General features: G+C 53.4%; 1 protein-coding gene across 4 annotated transcripts in view; it reads right to left on the reverse strand.

The window, feature by feature from the left end:
* The window catches only part of MYO7A (myosin VIIA), a gene marked incomplete at both ends in the record, with an annotated part of 86,343 nt that extends 73,318 nt beyond the window's left edge, over positions 1–13,025 (reverse strand). For 3 of the 4 annotated variants that reach the window (XM_082844537.1, XM_082844536.1, XM_082844535.1), the window contains 6 exons: positions 356–469; positions 745–887; positions 974–1,095; positions 1,584–1,768; positions 8,799–8,951; positions 12,912–13,025. In XM_082844537.1, coding sequence (XP_082700663.1) covers positions 356–469; positions 745–887; positions 974–1,095; positions 1,584–1,768; positions 8,799–8,951; positions 12,912–13,010 — 816 coding nt within the window. Of the gene's footprint in view, positions 1–355; positions 470–744; positions 888–973; positions 1,096–1,583; positions 1,787–8,798; positions 8,952–12,911 lie in introns of all 4 variants that reach the window. The other variant, XM_082844534.1, reaches the window with a different exon arrangement.
* Between the last annotated feature and the right edge of the window lie 13,810 nt (positions 13,026–26,835).

Consider the following 26,835-nt stretch of genomic DNA (forward strand, 5'->3'; position numbering starts at 1 on the left):
CCTACAATCCTGGGGGCCTGGCAGAGGTCCCAGTCTCCACGTCCTCAAAGAATAACGTATCACCTCACACGTGTGCAGACAGGGCCGGGTGTGCGTACACGTGGGCGTGTGTGTGTCTATGCGTCCCTGGGTCTGGGACGTCTACACATTTAGGAATGTGTGTGTCTGTGGTGATAATTCATCTAGATGTGTGTACAAGCAGGCGTGTGCCCACGTGGGGAACAGGCCTTATGGTGGGCTGGGGCCAGTCAGAGGTTGGAAGAAAGCCCACAGAGAAGTTCCTACCCGCCAGGCCTGGAGCTGCGGAGGGACTGGGACGGTGTCCCCCTCCCCGGGTGCCCCACCTGGGCCTCACCATGGCCAAGTAGTTATAGTCTGTGGCCTGGCCCAGGCCCAGCTTCCTCTTCTGTTCCTCACTCATGCCCTCCAGCATGCAGTAGAACACGTGGTAATTCCTTTCATCGGGGGCCTAAAAGTGGGAGCACAAGGTGTTGGGGGATGGGAGGGCGGGAGGAGGCCATCCGGAACCAGACAGACAAGCAGACTGTAACCAGTTTACTATGTTAACAAGTGCCTTTCATGAAAAAGTCCCTGTGGGTGGGTTTCCTGCTGGGATTTCAGGCACTGAGGCAAGCGAACTGCAACACAGGGACAACCAAGGCCATGCAGACGGTGTGCACCCCACACCCCCCTGAGGCTGGGGCTCCCGCGCAGCTGCAGCTCTGCCCAGGGGCTCGGGCCCACCTGGCGACAGACACGTGACTTCTCCAGCAGGTACTGCTCGATCCTGGCGCCCTCGATGGCGCCCCGCTTGTTGAAGTGGATGTCGATGTACTTCCCGAAGCGGCTTGAGTTGTCGTTGCGAATGGTCTTGGCATTCCCAAATGCTGCAGGGTGGGCAGACGTTCATGGGTCACGGTCAGTGTCAGTCGCCCCCCAGGCCCCCGGCCCCGCCCTGAGAGCCCGGCCCTACCTTCCAGGATGGGGGTGGCTTCCAGCACCTGCTGCTCGATCCATGAGTGCTGCCCGCTGATGGCCGCCAGGAACTGCAGGATCAGCTTTGTGCTCTCCGTCTTCCCTGCCCCAGACTCCCCACTGCAGAGGAGCCCCAGGCAGAGGCAAGACCTGTTACTGCCCTAAACTACGGCCCCCCCTCCAACCAGCTCCCTATCTGTAAAATGGGCTGACACTACGGACCTTCCAGGTCTGGGCAAGGCGAAAGGAGCTCAGCGCCCTGCCACAGCTAAAGGTTACCTTCTTTCCCCTTATTCAGACACACACACTCCTCCACCCATGCTGCCACACAGCATGGCACGACCTAGATGCTCGATCAATGCTTCGTTGTTTTACTCTCTGCCCAAGAGAGAGCAGGAGCCTAAGGTTGCAACTGACCATAATTTAACAGGAGCCAGCAGTAAACAAGGTTGGTCTCAGCAGCTAACATGCGCTTTGGTGGCATTAATAGAGGCATAAGGCCTGGGCAAGGGGAGGTGATTCTCTATATTAGGAGGCATTAGCGGGAGCACAGAGCAGGAGTTCTAGGGGCCAAGCCTGGGGCTCCATGCTGGTCCTGGGCCGCCCACCTGATGATGCAGCACTGGTCACGGCTGTTGCGCTTCATGTTGAAGTAGCAATTGTCAGCAATGGCAAAGATATGTGGGGGCATCTCCCCAATCTTCTTGTTGGTGTACTGGCGGATGTGTTCTGGCGAGTAGATAGAGAGCAGCTGGTAGGGGTTCACAGCCACCAGGATGGAGCCCGTGTAGGTCTGTGGGCAACAAGGAACAGGGAGCTCATTCCTTCTCATGTGGGAGGCTCTGACTCTAGAAAGCTTTCAGGGACAGCACTGGCTTTGGAGTCCCATGGATCTGGGGTCAGAATCCTACCTCCCTATGAGCTGGGGAGATTAGCATTGGGTCGGGCTTACAGTAGGTGCTCAGAGATATTTGATGAAAGGAGGGAGGTAGTGGGGAGGGAGGAAGTGGGGAGGGAGGGAAGGCGGGTCTCAAAGCCTCAATTTCCTTCTCTTTATCCGTAAAATGGGCATAATATAACTTTATGAAAGAAGATGGTGGACTTTAAAATTTATAGCACACTGCAGGTAATTCTCAAATGCTGGCCCCCACCTTTGCCTCCAAACCCTGCATCCCAAACCTTCAGAGCAAAATTCACAAACTGGACCTTCCCAGAGTGGAGGAGTTGGGTTGGTGAGGGGGGAGTGGAATGAAGCCATAAAGAGCTAAAGGGGCTGGGTGGGCCCCAGTCTCTGCAGCACTGCCCCTGTGCTGTGGGGGACAGAGTGCCTCCAGCCATCCCAGGCAGTGGGGACACACAGGCCAGACACACCTCAGAGAGCCTTCTGGGGGCTTTCTCTCCTCGGGCTCCTCTGTTAGGGCACCTACGTGCAAAATTTCCTGCTGTGGGCCCTGCTACACAGGGGACACAAGGCCTGGCCCTCCTGCCACCAGGACACAGGGAGGCCCTCAGGGGTTACTTCTCCTTCCCTCCCCACCTCTCCCCACTCCAACTCAAAAAGTTCAGGCCCAGCTTATAAATGGTGACGGATCTATTGACATCTGGGCCCAGAGGGGTTGAAGAAAGACGTGACTGTGCAGGGGAGGCGACAGCCCTGCCCATCCCCTCCCACCCAGGGCCCAGTGCATCATACCAGAGCCCCAGTCACGCCCTAGCAGCCTCAGCCCAAGGTGGCCGTGCAGGGAAGGCGCTGCTGCCAGCACCGCATGCCAGGGCAAGTGCCCATCCCGGGGGCAGGTGTGGCCATGCAAAGCTGCCCTGGGCTGAGCGCCCCAGACCCAGGCTTCTCTCCTGCCAGACATTGTCCTTTTGGGCCCCAGTGGACTCTCCTCTCCCCCTGGCTCTTCCTACCAGCTAGACTCTGGTAACCAGGTAGGAGAGACAGCCACAAGGAACATCCCTTTGGCAGATCACTTTGCTTCTCTAAGCTTCAGTTTGCTCATCTGTAAAAGGGAGATGGTTAACACCCATCACCCAGGGCTGTCATAGAGACCAAAATTGACAGGTGTCTGGTATAGAGTCAGCTGTCCACAAATGCTCCCTTCCTTTCTTCTGAATACTTCCCTAACAAAGCGATGCTCAACGACCTGGCCCGTGATCCTCATGTGGCCTCGGGCCAGCTAGGCTCTGTGCTGTCATTCAAGAACCCTTCCCTGAGGCACGTGGGAGGCTGAGAGCCACACGCTGGGTGGCAGGGAGGGAGAGCCTGGGGCCCTGGCAGCTTGCACTGAACACAGGGATTCCTTGAGATTGGGGCGGTGGGGGGGGGGGGACGGGGGAGTGGAGGGCTCGTCAGTGGGGATCAAGCACAGAGGCATAAAAGGACAGGACACTTGGGAGGATTGCTGGGAAAAGGTCACCCTGGCAGCTGGGGAGAATGAATAGCAGCTACAGACGCAGGAGGCAGAGACACTATTTCAGACCCCATGAACCGATCGACGGGGGGAGTCAGAGCCAGACCGAGGTGGCCCTGAGGACAGACCAAGCACAGGGCAAAGGGAACGCTGAGATGCCACAAGCAGCCTTCCAGGGGCTGGGCCTGGACCCTCTTCTCCCCCTCACAGCTCCCATGGCCCTGTCTACTCTGCCCACAGCCCAGAGGGCCCTCCTGAGCGCTAGACCCCTCAGCCTCCTCCCCCACTTGATGTCCACCAGCCTGTCCAGATGGGAGCTCACTCTCCCCTCAACCCTGCTCCTCCTCTGCCTCCCGGCTCGGCCAACAGCACCATCACCATCCTTCACGGCCGACCTTCACAGCCGACCTTCACTGCCGACCTTCACCACGGACCTTCACCAGGGCGGACCTTCACCAGGGCGGAACGCCGGGAGGCCTCCCTCTCCTTCATAACAATGCACTTCACTCCGTGGGCACGGCCACCTCCCCGGCCAGGCGCCTCCCCTCTGGGCTCCCAGCTTCCACACTGGCCCCTACAATCTGTCCTTCACTGGGAACCAGAGTCAGCTCTGAAAATCTGACTGTGTCATCCTCTTCCTGAAAACCCTCAGGAGATTCCCCATGGCCTCAGGACAAAGTCAGTATCCTTCCCCTGCCCACAGACCTCCGAGCCCTGGCCCTCGTTATCTGCATCCCACAGCCAGAGGCTCCCTCCATATTAAACCTTCTGTTAAAAGCACCAAACTCCATCCCCTGCCCCCTCACCCAGCCAATGCCTGGTCATCCTTCAGGTCCAAACGGAGATGAGCGCTCCTCCCGCAGGAAGCCAGGCGCCCTCCTGTGTGACCCATCACAACCTCCATGGTCCCCTTCGCTTGGCCCCCGACTCCTCCATAATTCTGGTTCAAGGCCTCTGCCCCCCAGCCTCACTCCTCTCTCTACCTGGGGCCCAATACTGTGCATGGTGCGTAAGACACGCTCAGCAAATGTTTGGCAAGTGAACGAATGAGTCACTAAATTAATGGATGGAGAAGAAATTCACTGCTGTCCACAGGAAACAGCAAGAAAAGGAGCTGAGGGGACAGGCCTGTCAGCAACACTGCGGCGGGCCTGCCTACGCTGACAGGAAGGATGGCCCGGGCTGGGGCTAGTGGAAAAAGCACACAGGTGTGAGGAGAAATGTATCATTTGTGTAGAAAAAAATTTTAATTACATATATATATAAAATTTAATATCATATATATCATATATATATAGTCTTTCTCTTAGAGGATAGATAAGAAGTGAGGAGCAGCGGTCATCTCTGTGGCAGAAGGAATATTTTCCAATCTGTAGCACATGTACCCATTTCAAACTAAATAATAAAAACGAAGCCTTTTCCTTCAGCGAGAGGACCCGGCCCAGCAGAACAAGGACACACCACCTGCCAGGAAGATCCCTGTCGGGCGCAGGACTTGCAGCTTCCAGGCCATCTCTCTCTGTATTGTCAGAAGGCCCCTGTGAGATGTAGTCATGACGCCCCTTCTCAGATGGGAGAACTGAGCCTCTGAGAAGGGGCGGGGCTTGCCAAGGTTGCACAGCAGATAAGCAGGGAGTGGGATGAAGGAGGGACCCTGGCACCAGAACCCCAGCTCTCGCCTCCCCACCTGGGCTCCCCCAAATCCCAGGAATTCACCTGTGAGACTGCGGAGCTGGCAGTGGGGGAGGTAAGAGAAGTGAGGGGCTTGGCCACTGCTGACAATGAGACCCAGGCCCATCCTGCCTTTCTCTGGGCCTTAGCACCCATCCGTCCCCTGAGGTTCTAGGCACTGCTCCCTGAGGCCCTCTGGCTCTGTCTCTCCAAGGGTTCATTGTCAGCAGAGCGTTAATGTCCTACTACCCAGCACGGGCCTCTTCTCCAGTAATAAAGCCTGCCCTGTGGGCCCATGGGCTGGAGTAGGGAAGAGATAAGGATTATTCCCAAGACAAGGACATAGCACACAGGTCCCTAGGGGCCCCCAAGTCCCCAGGTGGCGATCAAGGAGCCTCTCTTGGGCCAGAGACACACCCCAGGAGATATGGTAGGAATCCACCTCCTCCAGGAAGCCTCCGGGCCTGCTAGCCCTGGGGCCTCTCCCTTAGCAGACCATGGAGACCAAGACATACATCTTAGACACATACACCTTCCCAGTGTCACAGAGGCACCCACCCCATTGTGCCAAAGGGACGGCTGAGACCAGAAATGGATAGGGACTCCCTAAAGGCAACCTGTCAAGACCTGGATCCAGGCCCCTCAGCCCCCAGACCAGGGCTCCAGCCCATGTTTAGCATCAGCCCTGCCACTTGTTGCCCGCAAGACCCAGGGACGACCCCTGGCCTCTGGGACCACCCAGTGAGAGGTTGCTAGGTGTCCTCTGAAGGCTCTGCTCCATGTAGGGTGCCTCGGGCTGACTTACGGCCCTGGGGTGCTGTCCCTCACGCACCTGGGGCCAGGCCAGCTGGAGCAGGCAAGCCCTGGGCAGACAGTCAGGGACAGAGCGTCCTCCGGGCCAAAGGCTGTGAGTGGCCGTGGTAATCTGAGGAAATCCTGGGTGCGTGGGGGTGTGCCCAGGGTAACCCAAGCCATGAAGTGACCAGGGGTTGCCATGGTTAGGGACAGGTACGGTTTCTGGGTGGGACAATGGCCTGGCTGCTTCTTCAAAGCCCTGCTCTAATCCTACTTCACGCACCCAGTCACAGAATCATAGAGTCAGAGAGTCATTTGAGCTGACTATTGAACCCTACAATTGCGGAGCACGGCTCCCCAGACCAACAGACACCCAGCATCTCAGGCCCACAGACTATCCAAGCTGGGCACCTTCCAGGTGCCACGACTTGACTTCCAGCCATGAGTCTCTGAAGGAGAAAGACAGCTCAGACACCTCGTGTGGGCTCCACCCCCGTGCCCTCCCACCCTCACCCAAAAATCAGTCAGAAAGGCTACTAGTGAAACTTCTAATGAGGCAAACGGTGCACATCTCAGTGTTCTCTGGAGAATCCACAAAACTCTAGAATTCTTTTCTTTGATCCCACAGTCAACCTAGGTAAGGCCTAATGTTCAGGCTGATTTCTCTGCCGGCTGCCAGTCTACCCTCAAAACTTCACAAACAAGATTCACTGATCTCGGACTGTCTGAAGTTTTTTCCTCCTCTCTCCCTTTTGAATCCTGTGTTTGCCTTTGTTCTTTGATTCAGTCTACCAACCGACTCCCTCACTTCCAAAGAACCAGTTTGCCGGCAAAATCACTAAACTACGCGCAAAATAACCAACTACATGCCTCTGAATTATTCTTAGACATTGTCCGCGGGGTCCCTGGTGGAAACAACTCCCACCTCACTCAGCTCCCCCCTGTGAAGCTCACCCCCGAAAGGAGATTGTGTCAGGACATCAGCTCTGCAGTGGCCTCCCTGGGCAGGCAAGTAGGTAGGCTCCCACTCACCTCCAGACCCAAGTGTCAGACTCCACCCAGGCCTGGGTGGGTGGCCATGGAGAGCCCCTGGACCATCCTGTGTCCACCTGCTGTCCAGAGAGAGGAGGGAGGAGGGGACCGCCAAGAACTGGGGTGCAGACACCAGTGGGTCCCATGGGATATCTCCGGCCTGGGCTCAAGTCCTAGCTCCCCCCCGCCATTGTCTAGGTGACACTGCTCACATCTGGAGGTGCCATTGTGCCCTGCCCCCCGGGTGAGGAAAGGAGCGAGAGGGGCTTTGTCGGTACTAAGGGTCTCCCTGAGAAAGCTGCTTGCTGTGCCAATGCAATCAACGCACGTCAAGGGCCCAAGCACAGCCTCTTCTTGGGAGCTCAAAGCTACAGAAGGACCCAGAGTGGGGAGGCTGGCAGGGGGCCTCCCGAGCAGCTGAGGCACCACGATTCCAGGACTTCTGAGGGCCCGAGAGTTCCTTGTTGTGCTTCCTCGGGTTCCCTCAGACTCTCCCAGCTCTGTCTCCCTGGCTCCCCTTCACAGTCCTGACAAATCACTCACTCGGCACGGTCCTGCCTCAGGCCTTCTGTTCATGAAGTGTCCCTTCCTGAACGCCATCTCCGCCAGCGGCCAGGAGGTGACCTGGGAGCGAGACCTCACTCCTATAGACTCTGCGGAACCAGCTCCGCACCCCTCTCAGGCACTTATCACCCCACACCTCCCCTGAGCATGCCCAGCCTGGGGACCTGGCTCAGGGGGCTCCCTCCTGCTCTCTCCTTGTTGTACACCCACAGCTTCCTTCACCCCTGAGCTGCTTGGGCACACAGCTCCGGGCCTGGCTAAGCCTTATAGAGCCTAAGTTTCCCTGTCTGTAAGATGGGACTAGGTCAGCAGTTCTCAGAGTGTGGTCCAAAGACCCCTGAGGGTCCCAGAGACCCTTTCAGGAAGTCCATAAGGTCTTGTCTTTTCCACCTCCATATCTGTGAGGCCAGATTTTCTTCATACACTTCAGCCAACACAATGTCACATCAGTCTGGATGTGAAGCAGATACAGGAATGGGGTTGTCTTCTATTAAGTCAGATACTAAAAATATTTGAAAAAAATGTAAAACAATGCCCCTCTCCTTACTAATTGTTTTATGTTGGCAAATATAGTTATTTTTCATAAAAATACATTATCCTGTAATGGATTTTTTGTGGTTACTTTTAGATGTCTCAGTTAAATTTCTAATATGTTAAATATCAATAGATACAACCCACATAAACAAAAGCTCTTTGAGGTCTTCAATAATTTTTAAGAACATAAAGCATTCCTGAGGCCAGAAAGTGTGAGAATCTCTAGACTAAATGATCTTGATGGGCCCTTCTTGTTCTCATGGTCTCTCAGCTCACCTCTTGGGATCAGCTCACTCCTGGCTGAGTGAGATGCTCTTTATTTGTCCTCTTGAGTTTCAAGGTGGGGAATGTGGGGGGGTGTGTATGACTGGTTCTAATTTCAAGGGTTTGGGGGATCAAGGAGCATGTCCAGCCTCCATCCCCTTCAAGAGGACACAGACTTCCAGCCCATCCCCTCTTGACTCTGAGGACCCGTGGCAGGTCCTGACCCCACAGCAAACCCAGGGAGAGCAGCAGATCCCCCATCTCTGGGCAAAGCACTGAGCCTGTCACCGTCCCCTCCCTGGTCTGGCCTCCCGGCAGTTTCAGCCCTACAGGGGCACATGAACCTCTGGGAAAAAACCTCCCCATTCTCCAATCACAGACCACACAAGCCACAGCCCAAAAGAGAGGATGAGCCACAGACCCGAGCGGCTGTGGGCGTGGGCTGAGTCCCTGGTCCCCAGTGGCCAGCTGCAGAGGCTGGGCAGGGCTGGCTGCAAGTCAGAGGGACTGAAAGTGGGCGGGGCTGCTGGCAGGCGGGGCGGCACTCACGTAGATGAGATGGTCTCGGTATCTAATGAGCAGGTTGCGCAGGATGCCAGCTTCGTTGAGGTCCCCCAAGCGGATCATGTCCTCCACGCCGTGGACCGACGTGGGGTGCATGGGCTTGATGTGCCTGGCATTCTGCGGGGAGATCCAGTGTTCCTGCGGGGAGGCACAGCGGCTAACGTAAGCTAGTTGCGTCCTCCTGGCTGCAATTTGCTAGAGAAGAGTCCCGGGAGGGACGGGAACCCCGGGTACCTGCGACCCCATAAGGGCCTCTCCTGCGGCCAAACACTATCATGTCTAACATCTATGAGGACGTTAGCGCCCACCCCTACCCTTCATGGACCACTCTTCCTCCTCTTAGGGGATTCTCTCTGCAGACCTAAGAGGTGGGCACGGCAGGGATTTTGGCCCTACCTCATGGTTGTCATAAAGGGGATTAGTCTCTCCAGTCACCTTACAGGATGGAGTGGAAAGTGTAATCACTGGAGTTAGACAGACTTGGCTTCAAATCCAAACTCCGATAAACAAAGGCACAAGAATTATTCAGATAGTGCAATACTTCCTGCTGCCACGGGGGGCAGATGGTTGCACATCTGGGCAATAGCCTTTGTTCTTTCAACAAGTTTGTGAAGCCCTGGTTTCCTCTGACCTCCCCCAGGTGGTCTCCAGCACCCTCTACTCACAGCCTCAGCTTCTCAGAGAAGTGAGAATCTCTCCTGTGCTCTGCACTGTGGCTACAACCTGAGTCAAGCTTCCAAAGCCCTCTGGGGCCCCCTCCTTGTTCCCAAATGCCGGAACCCTGGGAGGCTCAGGACCAGGCAGAAAGCTGACTGGTTCCCCAGGCTGGGGTCGGTGCCTCCTCTGGGCTCCCACATACCCTAGGTCTCCCATTGCAAGGCAATGGTCACTGCCACTGTCGGAGCGCAGTTCTGGCCCTGACCCCTCAATTTTCCCCAAGGCTGGTTCCATGTCTGCTATACGCCTGGTTCACAGTGCCTCATATAGGGGCCAGGCACAAATGACGTGGCAGGGGATCCCCGATGAGACAGATGGCCGGCTGGGGACTACTAGGAACCAGTCTGAATTAAAAGCAGAGTCCTAGTCATGGAGAGACCCCAGAAGTCCCCTATTCCAGCCCCCTCACATCACATGAGAAAATAGGATCAGAGGACCACGGCCCTCAGAGAGGTGAGGGGCAGGCCAGCGATTGCTCATGACTCCAGTTTCCCTGGCATTTCACGGCATCTCCTGGGCCAGGGCATTACATTCCAGGTCAGGCCCTCAGACAGCCCTGACGTGAATGCGCCTGGTGGTGAGATCAAAGAACCTGTCGACTTTCCAATCCCGTGTGGAACATTCCTCTCTCCCACCCTATTTCTTGATAAAAGCTGATCCAATTGGAAAATTCCCTTTCCCTGACTCGGTCCTAAGCCCTGGAGTGGGCCAGAGGGGAGAGGACGTTGGGCAGGCTGACTGCCTTCCCCGCTCGACCCCAGCCTCTGGTCCCATAATTCCTCCCCAAGACACTTCCGCACAGAGTTAAGAGGTGGCTCAGCCACTGCAAGACCTGTAGCCCTGTGCACATCACTTTGCTTTCCTGAACCTCTACAACCTCATCTGTGAAATGGGAATGAGATTAACAATCCCTTTTTCTTGGAGATGTTGGGAGGGTTAATTGATACAATAATGGCCAAGCTCTGTTTCACTCCTGCCAGGTCTAAAAAGCACTGGTGCCTGATAATTGCTCAACCAGTGCTGCGTATTATCACTTTAATGTTTTCCAGTTTTTGTTGCAAAAGAGATGTATGTTCTCATTTGTTTCTCTTAACATCTCATCACGGAATTACCAGTCCCGTCTTACAGTGAGGAGTCACATTGGAGAGGTAAAGTGGCGTGCGCAGTTAGATGGCAGAGCTGAGCCTTTCCCCGCCCCTTTCCTGCATGGACGGTCGCCCGGCTGAGGTCAGCAGCGCTCAGGTCAACGTCCACAGACACCTACAGCACAGACCAAAGTGTAACCAGGGCAGAAACTGAGGCCTGGCCCTGAAGGCATACCAGCGAGAGACAGAGAGGGAACATGGCCAATTCTAGGGCCTGGGGGCACATTTGGGAAAGAGCTGGCCTGGCACTGAGCTCAGAGAGGCAAGGACCACGTGCTCTGTAGAGGAAGGGAAGGAGGGGTACATCTGCCAATGAGAACAGCTTGGACAAAAGCAGAGCCTTAGGACTCCAGTGAGGACGGAACCATGACCTTTCATTCATTCAGCAAGTCTTTACAGAGGACCTTCTCTGGGAGACCTTTCGTTGTGCTCTGGGGAACCAGATGTGATTCACCTGGTCCCTGCCCTCAAGCTGAGGGAGTCTGTGGGCAGACAGAGGGGTCAAAGATGATGGCCTGGAGGTGGGGTAGGGGGAGGGAGTGGGAGTAGGAAAGGCTGGTGAAAGGGGAGGCCAGAAGCCGCTAGGGGCCCAATGCCACTGAAGCAAACCCAGCCCCCTAACCTGCTCCCAGCCAGCCAGCCACATCCCTCCCCCCTCTGCAGCCCCCGTTCTCAGGGGGCAAGTGGGAGGGGACCTCTGGGATCCGGTGACACAGTTATGGGACACCATCTGACATGCAACATGACCCAGATGAAACTCAAGCCTGCAGGCAGAGTCCCTGGGCCCCACCCGGGGGGTCCAGGCTAGCTTGTGGGCCTGTGTGTGCTGCCAGCCAAATCCGTGTCCCCCTTCTGAGGCTGCAACCTCACAGGGGCTTCCTAGAAGGCCCTGGAACTGGAGCCTCTGGAATGACGTTGCAGGCGCTCCATTTCTAAAAGCTCAGGGGACAAAAGTGTGGTTAACAGAACCTGAGCTCTAAAGCTGCCACTGAGATGCTGGGAGAGGAAACGCCCACACAGAACCCAGAGGTCCGGATCCTGACCCCAGCACCATCATTCACTAGCTGTGTGACTCGCCCTGAGGTTCCCTCTCTGGACTCCAGTTTCCCCTTGGGGTAACAGTTGCTGTCCTCCCTGCCTTTCACAGACACTGTGAGGACCTAAAGATAGAACTTCGGTCAAAGGGCTTTGCAAACCCCAAGGCGGGTATCCCCGGGGGCTGCAGGGATAGCAGTGATGTCCCTGCCTCCTCCACGTTCAGAACCAGGCCTCCAGGGTCCTGAGCCCTTCCCTGGTGCTCAACAGAGCCTTCTTCCCCAAGTCACTGCACCCTCTTCCACCCCCATCAAACTAAGAGGCTAAGATGGGGACTGTCTCTGTGCCCCCAGCGCCGGCCACAGCATCAGACACAACCCAGATTACGGTGGAACCTAATCTCTCTGGTCCTCCATGTCCCCACTAGGCTGTACATGTGCCCCTGCCGCATACACACATGCCATGCACATGCACACACGTCCAGAGTTCCCAGGCTTCCCCTCTGGGCCCTCATCAGGGTCACCTTCTCTAAGGCAGGACCCTGACTTAAGACCTTTTCTTCCCTCCCCAAGGCCCCACTCTCACTGTCTATTAAACTTACACTTCCTGTGGCCCTTTTCTTCAGGGCCACAAGAGATAAAGCATTCAACTGTTAGACTAATTCCAGGGCAGCGTCGGGGTGGACAGTGAATTCGTGTGATGCCATAACCCCACAGAACGAGAGCGGGCGTTTTCAGACCCCCTCACCCTCTTCTGAGGCATTCACGTGTGATCTCACATATGAATCAATAACCCTGTGAGGGTTCAGGAGGGAAAGAGATTTGGCCAAGGTTGCATAGCTAGCAAGTGGGCAGGATGGGATTTGAATCCGGTCTGTCTGACCCGAAAGCACCCCTGTACCTGAGGAGCTCCCAGTCCGGTGCCACCTCCTGCCCCACTGTACACACCGGTATGCCCACACAGACACACATTTCTAATACCAGGCAGAATGGACTGAAGTGCTGGTGGAACTAGAACAGGTAGCCTGGGGCAGAAGGGGAGGCTCCCTCCCACGGGGGTGATGGGGAAAGCTCCATGGGGGAAGGGGGCTCTGAGAGGCAGAAGCGGGGCACAGGCACTGCCTCCATCCCCCTGAGGCAGGTCACCTGTCAGCCTGGGTCCCCCCCAAGGCCTGGGGGCGGGGTGGCCGCGGGCTACTCACATTGCCTTCATCGTCCACCACCTGGATCTGCCCAGAGTCACAGAGCTTCACCACTGCCCCGATGGGCACGTCAAACTCCTGCCCGGATCTCAGGTCCATCCATACATAGTCCCCCTGTGGGTGAGAGAGGCCCAGGCCAGGTGAGCAGGGAGGGGGATCGGGCACTCCTTCCAAGCAGTCCTGTGCCCACCCCTCCACCCCCAGAAGCTCTTGTGCCAACCACAGAAGAGGGAAGAGAAGGGAACTGGCACTGTGGAAGCCATGGTGCCAGGGCCTGGGCTGGGCACGATGTAGTGTCATCAATCCCTCTTCTGGGGCAGCTGTTACTGTCCCCAATTTATAATGAGTAAGCAGAGGCTCAGAGAGGGGAAGAGCCAACACCACACAGCTAGGAGGCTTCAAGCCCAGGCCTGTCCAAAGCCCTGACCTCTCCCCAAGACGCTACAGCCCACACATGTACAGCAGACTCATTGAAGTTTCGGCAGAAACACTTCCCCTCTGTCCTAAAGGAGGCGTACCCCCAGGACATCCAAACAGCCTCTGTCACCTCCTTGGTCAACAGTCACAGTTATGACTTCCCTGCAGTGATGCTGCTCTGTGCCAGGCCCCACGATCTATGTGGGCATCGCTCTCAGCCACACTGTCTCCTGGCTTGTGGGGACATCCCGATCTGGGGCCAGGGGACCATTATATTTGTGTCCCCTGCAGCGTTCAGCAAAGGGCCTGGCTCCCACTACACGCTCAGTAAGGGTTCACAGAAGCCAAATCTACAACCCAGAGTCAGAAAATGGACTTAGAACAACCACTTTCAGCACTGATGCGTTCAACATGCATGTACTGAGCACATACTGGGCACAAGGCACTGATGGATCTAAATGCTGGGGATCGAGCAGTGAGCATGGAGTCCACATTCTAGTTGGGAGGAGACAGAAAACAAACAACTGAACAAGTACACGGTCACTTGGGATGGCAGTCGTGCTGTGATGGAAGTGAGCACACCAGCGCTGGAGAAAGACAGAGCCGGCCAACCGGAGACTCATTCGCCGGAGAAGCCACTCTATGAAGGAAACCTCTGAGCTGAGACCTGAAGGGCGAAAAGCAGTCAGGCTAGGAAAGAGCAAGGGTAGAAATCTGGCCAGCGGAAATGATAAGTGCAAAGGCCCTGAGGCAGGAAGGAACCGCAAAGAGGTGGTTGTTGCAGGACCTGATGAGAGAGAGAGATGGGCAAGATTCAGGACTCATAGACTCTCATTGGCCTGGAGGTAAAAGTTTGAATTTTATTCTAATCTTTTTTTTTTTTTTTTTTTTTTTTTTTTTGCTGTATGCGGGCCTCTCACTGTTGTGGTCTCTCCCGTTGCAGGGCACAGGCTCCGGACGCGCAGGCTCAGCGGCCATGGCTCACGGGCCCAGCCGCTCCGCGGCATGTGGGATCCTCCCGGACCGGGGCACGAACCCATGTCCCCTGCATTGGCAGGCGGACTCTCAACCACTGTGCCACCAGGGAAGCCCTTATTCTAATCTTAGTAAGAGTATTTTTTGGGGGTGGTTCCCAAGTTCCCCAGAAGGGTAAGAGAACATAGACATCCTAATAAAAATATAACTTCCTATCAAGTGGCAGTTAAAAGCATAACAGTTGCTAAAACTGATTCACAATGAAATAAGCCCATGGGGATGGCCCAGGGGAAACAGCTCTGGGCTATGAGACTGGGATCCAGGACCCACTTGGCCTCCAGTAAATCGCTGACCTCTTTGAGCTTCAGTTTCCACATGCCTCAGTGAGGCGTGGGCTTGGTGAGTCCCAAGGCCAGCTCTTCACTGTTTCAGCCTCCTCCTGTTCCCATCAGAACCAACTACTTTTCAGCCACAGCCGCCATTATGGGCCTTCACTTCATGGGCGGTTAGCACATGTTAGAAACAGACTAGCTTCAAACCCAAGCTGTCTCCCAGAGAAAGTGAGAAAAATTGGAGAGCATCTGGGATGGGAGGAGAACTCATGCATTTGCTGAGCAACTACTGTGTGCCCAGGCTGCATGACTGCTTCCCATTTAATCCTCACGACTGCTTTAGTCCCAAGTCCAAGCTGTGTTTCCGGCCACACTCCTCGCCCTCTCTAAGCGCCAGCCCAGGACCACCTGACACAGTCCTGCTCAGGCTGTTCTGTTCCAACTGCCCCCAATCTCACCCCACCTTTCCACTGAGTGGACACCCAAAGCAAATAGCAACTCTTCCCTGGCCCCTCCTCACTGCCGCACCTTCCACCTCCTCCCCAATTCCTAAAGAGTTAGTTCATTCATTCAGTACATATCTGTGGAGAGTCCGCTGCGGGCCAGTTTCACTCCAGACCCTGGGGCCAGAGCAGTGAACAGAGGGGAAAGCAGAGGGCCTAGTAAGGGCCGGCCCAGGTTGGAGCTAGATGAGGGGGCGCTTGGAGGATATGGGCAGCACCAGGGCACACAGGGCCCTGGGAGCCATGGACAGACGTTGGACTTTCTTTCAAGTAGGACAAGTAGCCACTGGGAGGTTTTAAAGCAGGAGACAATGGCGTAATGGATTCACATTTTCAAAACTTCCCCTGGCTGCTGTGTAAAGAACACAGGCTCTCCTCCAGTCTTCGGGGCCCCTGGGCTTGCCCCTTAACAGCCAGCACCACTCTGGGTCATCACCATGGGTGTCCACTCCCCGCTAGCCTGCAGCCCCGTGAGGGCAGGGCTGGTCTGAGTCTTCCATTGGTGACTCCCCAGAACCAAACATAGAGAAACGGTTCTTCTCTCAGTGAGACAGAGAATCAGAACGTGAAACAGCGTGTATGTGAGCATGTGTGTGAGTAGGTAAGAGGGAGCATGTGACAGAGTTCGTGTGTGAGAGAGAGAAAGAGAGAGACTACCTGATTCCCAGAGGCCAGCGGTGGCGGCCAGTGGCACCAGGACGTTGCTCTATGCAAACTCAATACCCCTGCAACAGGCCAGGTAGTGACTTCCATGCTTCCCTGTAATTAACTGTCTCATTGAACCTTATGACAACGCTTAGGCAGGGTATTCTCTCTCTACTTCATCTCCTCAAAGAGGTCAAGAAACATGCCCAAGGTCACACGGGTGTTTTGTGGTAGAGCTGGGAATGAAGCCCACGCCTGGCAAACGCCAAATTCAGTGCTCTCTCCCTACATCCCCTGGGCCCCACCCTGAACCCAGCTCTGCAGGCAGAACAGGAAGCACTGATAGGGTCCCTGGCTGGAGATGGTTTGTGGACCCAAAAGGCAAACTGGAAGCTCCAGCTAAGGGCAGCAGAGCAAACAGAAATGTCTAGAACCCTCCTAGCCAAGGACTGTCACCAGGAGGGTGGCGACTTAACTTTCTCTTCTCTTGGTCTGAACTCGAGGAAAGAGGCTAAAATGGCAGCTAAGAGGCTTCAGGGAGGAATCTGGGGCCTGAGAACCTCTGAGGGGGACAGGTCCCATGGTCCCATGGAAAGTACTTGGGGCATCAGAATGCAGCTGGGTTGTAAGGGTCCCCATTTTACAGGTGAGGAAACTGAGGCCGAAAGCGAGAAAGGGATTTGGCCATAGTCACTCATCAAATCAGTGACTGATGAGACTGTGAGCATCTGCAGGGCAGAGCCTGAACCCAAAACAGGGTAGGTCAGGAATCGCTGGATGCGTGAAGGAAGGAGCAGAGGAAAGAAGATGTAAAAGAACATGACACTTTTTTGAGGGGCAGGAGAGCGGAGGAGAGGAAAGGGGCACCGGGCTCAGGTCCAACCCCACCAGCCCCTCCCCACAGCCGATTCCAGGCAGCCCATGACTGTATCTGGCCCCATTCTTACCACTCCACTGTGAGGGGTGCCCCACTAGGGACCTCGCCCGGAATCCAAAGTTCCATCTGTGCAGACACCTGCCTCTGGCTGTGTAACCTGGGGCAAGTCCCAGCTTCTCTGCTGTCGGTTGAGTGGTTCCCAGCCCCAGAACGGTGAGTTCCTAGATGGATTTGCCTAAATGTTCTCAAGGGCACACCACAACCCTCGTGGGGGCTCCCTCCAGGGAAGCTGGCCCACATCCACAATGAACACAAGGTAAAGAGTTCTGGGTGCAGGTCCCAGTTCTGCCTCTAACGCTGTGTGACTCTGGGTAAGTCTTTCAGTCTCTCTGAGCCTTAGAGTTCAACAACCTTAACAGGAAAGGAGTCAGTGCTTGTGAAGATGAGAGACCCATGCAAAGGGAGGTTGTCTTTGATGTCCACCCACCTTCCCTCCTAGGCATGAGCCCGGGATCAGATCAATATCAACTCCCCGCAGGGCCTTAGCCTTACATGCCTCTTTCCTCCTCTGGGGCGGGGGCCCGAGGTTCAGTCCCCGTTTGTGCAATGAAAAGGAGTCTGTCTCAGGACACTCCCCCCACCCTCACTTATCCTCGTAGTCACTCCGGGACATTGGTTACATTAGCCCCATTTTCACAGGTGAGAAAGATGGGCCAGCTGACTTGCCAGGGGTGCCAGTGAGCAAGGAAGTGTCTGGTTGCTAATCTTCGGTGGAGGAGGGGACCCGCGGGCCATGCTTTCCTTCTACCAGCCGGTCAGCCAGTCCACAAACGTCTCCCCGAGCCCCCTCCGTGCACCTGGAGTCACCCCTGCTCTGGACCCGGGCAAGGGCAGGGAAGCCCCTTCCCAGCGCTGGCCCATTCACCTCCCATTTTCCAGCTGCACAAGCTCCCCGCCCAGGCAGGGGCAGCTGGGGGCCAAGTTCCCGCCGGGCGTCTAGGGCCGCGCGGCACCAGAGGGCTCAGGTGTGCGTGCACCCTGGGGCTTTGCGACCCTGCGGCCCGCCTGGCTCCAGACAGGCGGGGAAACCGAGGCCCAGGACTGGGTCCGCGGGGCGCGTCCTCCCCCTCCCGACCCGGGCCTCACCGGCAGGACCGCGTATGTCTTCAACGCCTGGTTCAGGCTACGCAACAGCGCCCACTTGCCCGGCTGCTTGGCGCGCGCCTCGGCAGGGTCGCCGGGGTCAGCGGCGTCCTCGGGGCTGCCGGGGTCTGCGGGATGGGCAGGGGGCTCCATGGCGCGGAGGGCCTAGCGGCGGCTACGGTGGCAACACGTCTCGAGCTCCCTAATTCACCTAATCCCGTGCGCGCCGCCCGCCGGGGAACCCTAAACCCGGCCATCTGCCGCGGGCCCATGGCAACGGCGGCTTAGGTGACGCCCGCTGGCGGGAACGAGGAGGGGGCGCCCGCGCCGCCCCAGCCCCCTCCCATCCTGGCGCGACCCCAACACCCAACATCGTCGGGGATTCCGGGCCCGCCTCACCAGGACCTCTGCGAACGGCACCCAGGAAACGAGATGCGGGGCCTCGGCAAAAACGAGGCACCTGGAACCTCACCTTGACCGCAGTTTTGGAGAAAATCAGTATGTTTTCTGCGGAGAGAAACGTGGGGATGTTATGGAGTGGAACACAATAAACTTCGTAAATTTTTTAAGACTAAAGGGAAGGTGCGTCAAAGATCTTTCCGGCCCACTGGCTGCCTCTGGGGAATGAGGGCAGATAAAAGCCTTGAGGTTGGGAGGGGACTTTATGGGGAAAGCCCTGGAAGAGTCTCTGGTCCTCACCCAGCCTCTGAGGCCAGCCAGCTGGTGATCTCCAGGTCAAAGAGGAGGCACTGAGGCCTAAAGGAGGGGCGTCCCCTCGTTCCCCAGGACAGCAAGTCACCCCTAATGGCTCAGAGCTCACCCCACAGTGGGCGCCAAGCTGGGCTCCTGTGTCCTGGCAGCCACACAGGACTGGGTGCCAGCCTGGTCCATGCTGGGCTGCAAGCCACAGTGGCCACTGTCCCATCCAGAAGGCGTGGAATGCCCAGGCCCTAGGACTCTCCTCCGACACCTGCCTCCTCCTCTCTCCCTACTTATCCTTATCCTCTCCCCTCTTTTCTCCTATTCTCTCTTCAAGGTCTCATTTTTGGCCCTCAGCGTTGCCTGAAATCCTGGAAGACCCAACTTTCTGTTCTAGAGGAGCAAACCACAGCGGGGAGTAGAGGGAATGACAAGGGAGGAGACAGTGATGCCTCACACAGAACTCGGAGCTGCCCCTCTGGACCTGGGCTTCCTTCTACACGCCCCCCCCCCCCTTTTCCAGCCTCGAGGACCCAGCGCTCTGCCACCCAGCACACAGATGACTGTCGGCAATGATTCCCACCCGTTTCCTGTGCCCTCTCAGGGGCCCTGCTCTCAGAAGGGGTCCTTTCCAGAGTTAAGCCCAGAACAAGCACACCTACCCCTGCCCACCCTCCTAGGAGAGTCCGTGGGGACAGGAACCAGACCCTCAGACCCAGGGAGGTGCTAGAGTTGGGCTTCGAGGCATCCTTCCATCTGTCTATTTAAAAAACCTTCACAGGGACTCCCCTGGTGGTCCAGTAGTTAAGACTCCGCCTTCCAATGCAGGGGACATGGGTTCGATCCCTGGTCAGATCCCACGAACTAAGATCCCACGTGCTGCAGGGCAACTAAGCCAGCACGCCGCAACTACTGAGCCCAAGAGCCACAGCTAGAGAGCCCGTATGCCACAACTACAGAGCCCATGTGCTCTGGAGCCTGCACGCCACAACTAGAGAGAAGCCCACGCACCACAACGAGAGATCCTGCATGTTGCAAATAAGACCCAACACAGCCAAAAATAAATAAATATTTTCAAAATTTAAAAAAAACAAAAACCTTCACAGGCTCAGGCTAAAGCTTAGGGGACACCGTCCTCAGAGCTTCCAGCCTGGGGGTGGACAAACCCAGACACAGAAAAGGATGGTACCACCAGATAAGGGACAGATTAACCCTGGAGAGACAGGATAGAATGGCTCCTATGAGATTGGACTCTGGCGCCAACACCGGTTCAATGATGACAAGGCCATTCACATGCTGTGTGACCTTGGGCAAGTTCCTCAACCCCCATGTGCTTTTGTTTTCTCATTTGTGGGATAACAGGATAACAGTACCTCATTAGGTGCTTGTGAGGGCTAAACAGGTCGTGTGTAACTCACTCAGACCGGTGCCTGTTAGAGCAAATGCTGTGTGAGTGTTAGTTATTATTAACTGAGCAAGTCATGTTGTTGTGGTGTTGTGATTATTTAGGCAGATACGAGGGAGAAGGGTTTTCCAGAAAAGAAAACAGCAAAGCACAGAGAAGCAGAGGTAAGGAGGAAGAGATGGTGAAACAAGTCTGGTGGATGGAGAGAGGCCCCATGAGAGAGACCTAGTAAAGTACTGAGAGACCGGCCCTCCCTGACCCAGACCCACTACTCAACACCCTGCACCCAGGCCACCCCTGAGATGAAGCTTAGGAGTAGGTCCCTTCCCTGCAGGTGGCTGCACACCAGGTTCGGGAGGCAGGTCTAATGCCCCTGGGACCCACTCTGGCATCACACCAGACTCTCTCCCAGAGCCAGGGCTCACTGCTCCCCCAGCCTTGTCTCCTGCTGCCTGGCCACACAGGACAGGGCCTCCTACCTTTGCTTATGCTGAGTCCTCTGCTAGGAATGCTCCACCTCCACCATACTCTTCCCTGCCCCCACTTAGCCACCAAGGCTCCACTTAGCTATGTGCCCCCTGGTCCCCACACCTCACTATCTTCTTTTCTCCTCCCTTCATGCCTCACACCCATAGTGCTGCTGTCACCTCCACCATACCACTATCTGGTCCAATTCTGGCCACCCATATTACATATGGGGAGACTGGGGCAAAAGGACCTATCCAAGTATACATAGCAAGCTGGAACAGAAAAGCTTTCAGGAAATAACTGTGCCAGTTGTCATCAGCAAGTGATATCAGCAAAGAGTAGAGAAGTCTGCCAACAACTCTACAGAAACACCAAAAAACATAGCAAAAATTGTCAGAGTCAACTTTACTGGAACTCTAGAAAATATGCAAAGGTTTACAGTAACCATTTGAACATTTAAGGAAGAGGAAGGTGACTGAAACCCCACAGGAGAGCTTTGTGGTACTTTAACCTACCCATCCTCCCTCACCCCCCACCTTGAGGATGGCAGCCTGTATCCCTGGTATGGGTTTTTGGGGTCAGAGGGAGCAGAACAGACCTTTTTATCAAAGAATTTTGATGGTTTTAACCTGTCTGGGGGACCCCTGAAGGAATAATGCTAAAGGTTTGTCTTTATTCCCTAACTAGGGACCCCAGGGTAGAGAAGTAGCTATGGAGGGCATTGGTCAAAAACATCCAAAGGCAAATGAACTACCACCTGGGGAAAAAAATAATCAGTTGGAGCAAACAATAGACACTCCAAAAAGCCTGGAAGAAAGGCAGGGGAATGAGATGCACCAGGGAAAAAGGGCTTTGTAAAAGCTTCAGCATATACTGGAGAATCTAGAAGACCATGTACACACCCAGGGTTGGACAAATGTTCAGAAAAAGTATGAGAAACCCTAAGCTCTCACCTCTGACTGACCTCAAGCTCCATGCAGACAGGGAGTGAAGGCTAAGTCAGAGTTGTAAATGTCCTGACTGAGCATTGAAGTCATGTGCCAACATACACACAGCCCAACTGCAAAGTCTGAGATTGTTTTTATTTGTTTTGTTGTTTTTTCCAGGGGTTTTAGAGACTTCAGTGACCACACACAACAAAGAATCTAGTCTTCACACACACACACACACAAAATAGTTTAGAAAAGTCACTCAACAAAATTACAATTCACAATAAGCAGTAACAACAAACCCTGGGGAGGGGGAGAATCTGACTTCTGGAGTTATCACATTATAGTATCAAAATGTCCAGTTTTCAACAACAATAACAAAAAAAAAAACCTATGAGACCTACAAAGAAACAAGAAAACATGGCGCATTCACAGGAAAAAAAAAAATTAATAGAATCTTTCCCTGAGGAAGCCGAGACACTGGACTTAATAGACAAAAACTTTAATCAACTGTTTTAAATATGCTTAGAGAACTGGAGAAAACCAGAACAACATCTCACCAAGTACAGGCTATCAATAAGGAGACAGGAATTATAAAAAGGGACCAAATAGAAATTCTGGAGTTGAAAAGTACAATAACTGATATGAAAAATTCACTAGAGGGATCAACAGCAGATTTGAAAGGGCAGAAAGAAGAATCAGCAAACCAAAGATAGCTTAACTGAGATATGCAGGCTAGGGAGCAGAAAGAAAAAAGGATTAAGAAAAATGAGCTGAGACTAAGAAACCTACAGGACACCATCCAATGGACCAATATATGCACAATGGGAATCCCAGAGGGAGAGGAGAGAGAGAGGCAGAAAGAATATTCGAAGAAATAATGACCCCAAATTCCCCAAACTTGATGAAAGATATGAATCTACACATCTAAAATGCTCAATAAATTCCAGGTAGGATAAACTCAAAAAGATCCTCACTGAGACACATTATAATCAAACTATCAAAAGACAGACAAAAAGAGAATCTTAAAAACAGTGAGAGAGAAGTGACTCATCATATACGAAGGATCTTCAATATGATTAATTGCTGATTTCTCATCAGAAACCATGGAGACCAGAAGGCAGTAGGATAATATATTTAAAATGCAGAAAGGAAAAAAACACATTTCCAACAAGAATTCTGTATGTGGCAAGAATATTCTTCAACAGTGAAAGAGAAACTAAGACATTCCCAGATAAACAAAAACTAAGGGAGTTGGTAGCTAATAGACCTGCTCTACAAGAAATGCCAAAAATATTCCTTCAGGCTAAAATTAAATGGCACCAGACAGTAACTCAATGCCATACAAAGAAATAAAGAACCCAGTAAGGTAACTACAAAGGTAAATATAAGAGCCAGCCTTATTGTTATTTTTGGTTTGTCATTTTTTTTTTCCTATGTGATTTAAAAGACAAATGCATAAAATAACAATTATAAATCTATGTTAATGGGCACACAGTGTATAAAGATGTAATTTCTGACAATAATACTGTAAAGAGAGAGTGATGGAACTGTATAGGAGCAGCGTTTTCATGTACTATTGAAGCTAAGTTGGTGTTAACCCTCACTAGATTGTTGTAAATGTAAGGTGTTAATTGTAAACCCCAGAGTAACTACTAGGGGGGAAAATATATATATATATATATATATATATATATATATATATATATAGAGAGAGAGAGAGAGAGAGAGAGAGAGAGAGAGAGAAATGAATGAGAAGGGAACCAAAACAGTAGAGTGGGGAAAAAAATTCAAACACAAAAGAAGGCATCATAAAAAAAGATACAAATGCACTTAAATATAAAACAGAAATAGACCCACAGAGATAGAAAACAAACTAACTATGGTAACCAAAGGGGAAAGTGGGGGAGGGATAAGTTAGGAGTTTGGGATTAACAGATACCCACTACTATTTATAAAATAGATAACCAACAAGTACCTACTGTATAACCCAGGGAACTATACTCAATATTTTGTAGTAACCTATAAGGGAAAAGAATCTGAAATATATATATATATATATATATATATATATATATATATATGTATATGTATATAACTGAATCACTTTGCTGTACACCTGAAACTAACACAACATTGTAAATCAACTATACTTCAATTAAAAAAAGACGTCATTATAGAGGAATTGACAGGGGAAAGATATGACATATAAAAAAAACAGCAAAATGGAAGAAGTAAGTCTTTAAATGGAAATGAATTTAACTCTCCACTTAAAAGGTAGAGGTCGGCAGAAAAGGTTTTAAAAAAATAACACATGATCCAACTATATGCTATCTACAAGAGACTCACTTTAGATCCAAAGACACAAATAGGTTGAAAGTGAAAGGATAGAAAAATATACTCCTTGAAAACAGTAACCAAAAAAGAGCTGAGGTGGCTGTACTAATATCAAACAAAATGGACTTTAAATCAGGAATTGTCACAACAGACAAAGAAGAACATTATATTTTAATAAAAGACTTAACCCAACTATTATCAACAGTCCACAGATTTATCTTCAAACTTCACTCTGATCCAGGAATCTGGGCAAAGTACATCTAGTCCCTACACTGGCCTCACCACAGAGCCAGAAATCACATCTTACTGAAGCACAGCAGACTTCCCTGAGGTCCTAAAGAAGCGGGTCACGTGTACCACAGACCTCTGGGTTCTCACAAGCACCAGCTAGCCTTGCAACGTGGGGCAAGTACCTCCTCCTGAGACCACAGCCCCCCACCTGTATGTGAGGGGCTACCACGACAGCCTCAGAGCCTTCCCTGACATCACCACCCCACCCTGCCGTACCGCAGGCGGGGCAGAAGCCTCCCCCATCCCCAGGCTCCCTCCCACCCTACTCCACCCCCAGGACTCCTGCTATCACAGTTCTGCTCATGGGCACCCTTGCTGTTTCGGAGCTGCCTCCCCCTTTGGTCTGGAAACTCCTCCAGGACAGGGAGCAGTCAATTTATCTCTGTATCCTTTGTGCCCTGCCCGGTACAGAGAAGGGACTGAGTGCCACTTTGCTGGGTGGGTGAGTGAGTCCTTGGCTGAAGGAGGTGGCTTCCGGCACACTAGGAACCTCCAGACACTCCTATCTACTTCCAAAGCCATCAACATGATGGGTCTGCCCAGCCTACCACAGGGTGCCTGGGAAAGAGCTCACGCTCTGCGAATGCCACCCAGCAGGGGAAGTCTGACCTCCTCCCCTGAGCCCTGTGCCTGCTCCTTGTGCCACAGCCCTGTGCCCTACACAGCAGCCTCTTCCCAAGGTCTCTTCTCCCTGCATGCTGCCCCCCTCACCAGGATGGCTCCCTATCCTGTCTGGACCTGCCCCAGCTCATGTCTAAATTACCCTATCTGGGACATATATACGTTGCTAAATGTAAAACAGATAGCTAGTGGGAAGCAGCCGCATAGCACAGGGAGATCAGCTCAGTGCTTTGTGACCACCTAGAGGGGTGGGACAGGGACGGTGGGAGGGAGACGCAAGAGGGAGGAGATATGGGGATATATGTATAGCTGATTCGCTTTGTTACACAGCAGAAGCTAACACACCATCGTAAAGCAATTATACTCCGATAAAGAAGTTAAAAAAATAAATAAATAAAAGCATAGCTGAAATTTTAAAAAATTAAAAATAAAAATAAATTACCCTATCTGGGCTCCAGTTTCTTCACCGGCAATATTGACACAAAGACCCCTACCCTACAGCCTTACGGCAATAAAATGAGATCATGTATAGAGAGTAGCCAGCACATAGTAGGACCAATGTGGATGCTACTTTTGAAGAATTAGAACCCTCAACAAATGAATAACATTTCTTCATAATGAAGAGATTTGGATTCTGAGCACAACTTTATGAAAGTGTTCTCTGTGTCTGGTACTCTGTGGGGCTCAGAAAGGCTGGCATGATGGATGAATGGAGGGAATGAGGGAGGGATGGGTGAGTATCTGTCACTGATATGTCCCACACTGGGCCACTCTACACACGGGGCAAGAAACATCATATTCTCTGAGGTCTCCTCAAATAATTTATCCCAAATAAATATTTATGCCCAGTAAAGTAAAAGAGAGAAAAGAATGGGAAATTCTCATACACAGGAACACTACTGATATGATTTTAGTAGTGGTCGCCGCGGCCGTTAAACTCTTTTGAGCTGTGTCCAGCATTGGGTTGAGCGTTGTACATGTGTTACGATATTTTGTTCTCCAACATCCCTTTGAGGTAGGTATCATGCTCGCCCCAGCCCCTCGGACAAAATGAGGGTGAAATCACAATCGTTCATTCGTTCGGCACAGAGCTCCATCTCCGCGGGTGCTGGCGCTGGAGCTGAGGAGGCCGTGGGGAGCAGGATGAAGGCTGTCCCCCATTTCTGGGCTCACCAGGACGCCCCAGGAAGGCAGGGGAAGAAGGTGGCGTGCGGTCAGACTCTAGTGCACGCAGAGGAGGGAAGGGTCCCAAAGGGAGTCGTGGCCACAGAGAGGACTTAGAAGTCAGTCAGAAGAGGGACCAAGTGCTCGGGGCAGACCGACCGTCTTTCAGGACAGGGAAGGCGTGGCGGGAGGAGGCGGACCTGGTCGGCAGGTGAAAGGCAAGTGCTCTGACTGAACCCCTCGTGGCATTTCATCTTCACAGCAACCATCCTGGGAAAGGAGGGTTTTTATCCTCATTTTACAGATGAGGAAACTGAGGCTCAGGAAGGCTGAAGGACGTGCGTGCCCCAGGTCCGCACACTTAGCAACAGCAAAGCCCAAGATGAGCCCAGGGCTGCGGGCTCTGCCTGTGGAGCTGCGTGGCTGGCTGGCTCCCCAGAGCTGGGACTTCATTCAGGACCAAAGAAGTAACAGAAATGTGCTTTCTGTGTGAGGGGTGGGCAGAGCCAGGTCCACCTGCAGATACCTGCTCCCAGCAGAGGCTGCCAGACGAGATGGGCCAGCGTTCAGGGGGGCCGGTTGGAGGAGGGTGGACAGCAAGTCAGAGGCCTCCCGAGGGAAAGCAGCTGTGGGAGCTATGAGTGGCCCAGGCCCTCCCTCTGGGGTCTGCAAATGTCCCCATCCACCCAGCCCCGCCTGCAGCCCAGGCCCTGGCACCCAGCAAACACTCAGTGACAGTGACTTTTCCTTCTGTTTTTGGTCTTGGCCATCTCTGATGGGCCTTTGAAGAGACTCTCAGGCCGAGGGGCTCTAGGGGGTGACTCCTCCAGCCCCAGGACAGAAGACTGTCTATCCTGATCCTGCCCTGACGCCTGCCTTCTCACACACACACATATACATAACTCACACTCAAACACGCAGCTGCAGGGCACGGCTGCCCATTGGTCCCACATGGTCCTGGAGGACATGAAGCCACTGGCCAAGCCTCTACAGCACACACCCCTACCAGCCCAAGGGCCTGGTGCCAGGCCGACCTGGCTCAGGGCCCACATTCCTGAATCTGGAGACCAGGAGCTCATTAGAGCTTCAGGCTGATCACGGGGAAGGGCTGAGGGTCA

Source organism: Leucopleurus acutus (genome assembly GCF_964270905.1).
Source record: "Leucopleurus acutus genome assembly, chromosome: 8".
Taxonomy (NCBI): Eukaryota; Metazoa; Chordata; class Mammalia; order Artiodactyla; family Delphinidae; genus Leucopleurus; species Leucopleurus acutus.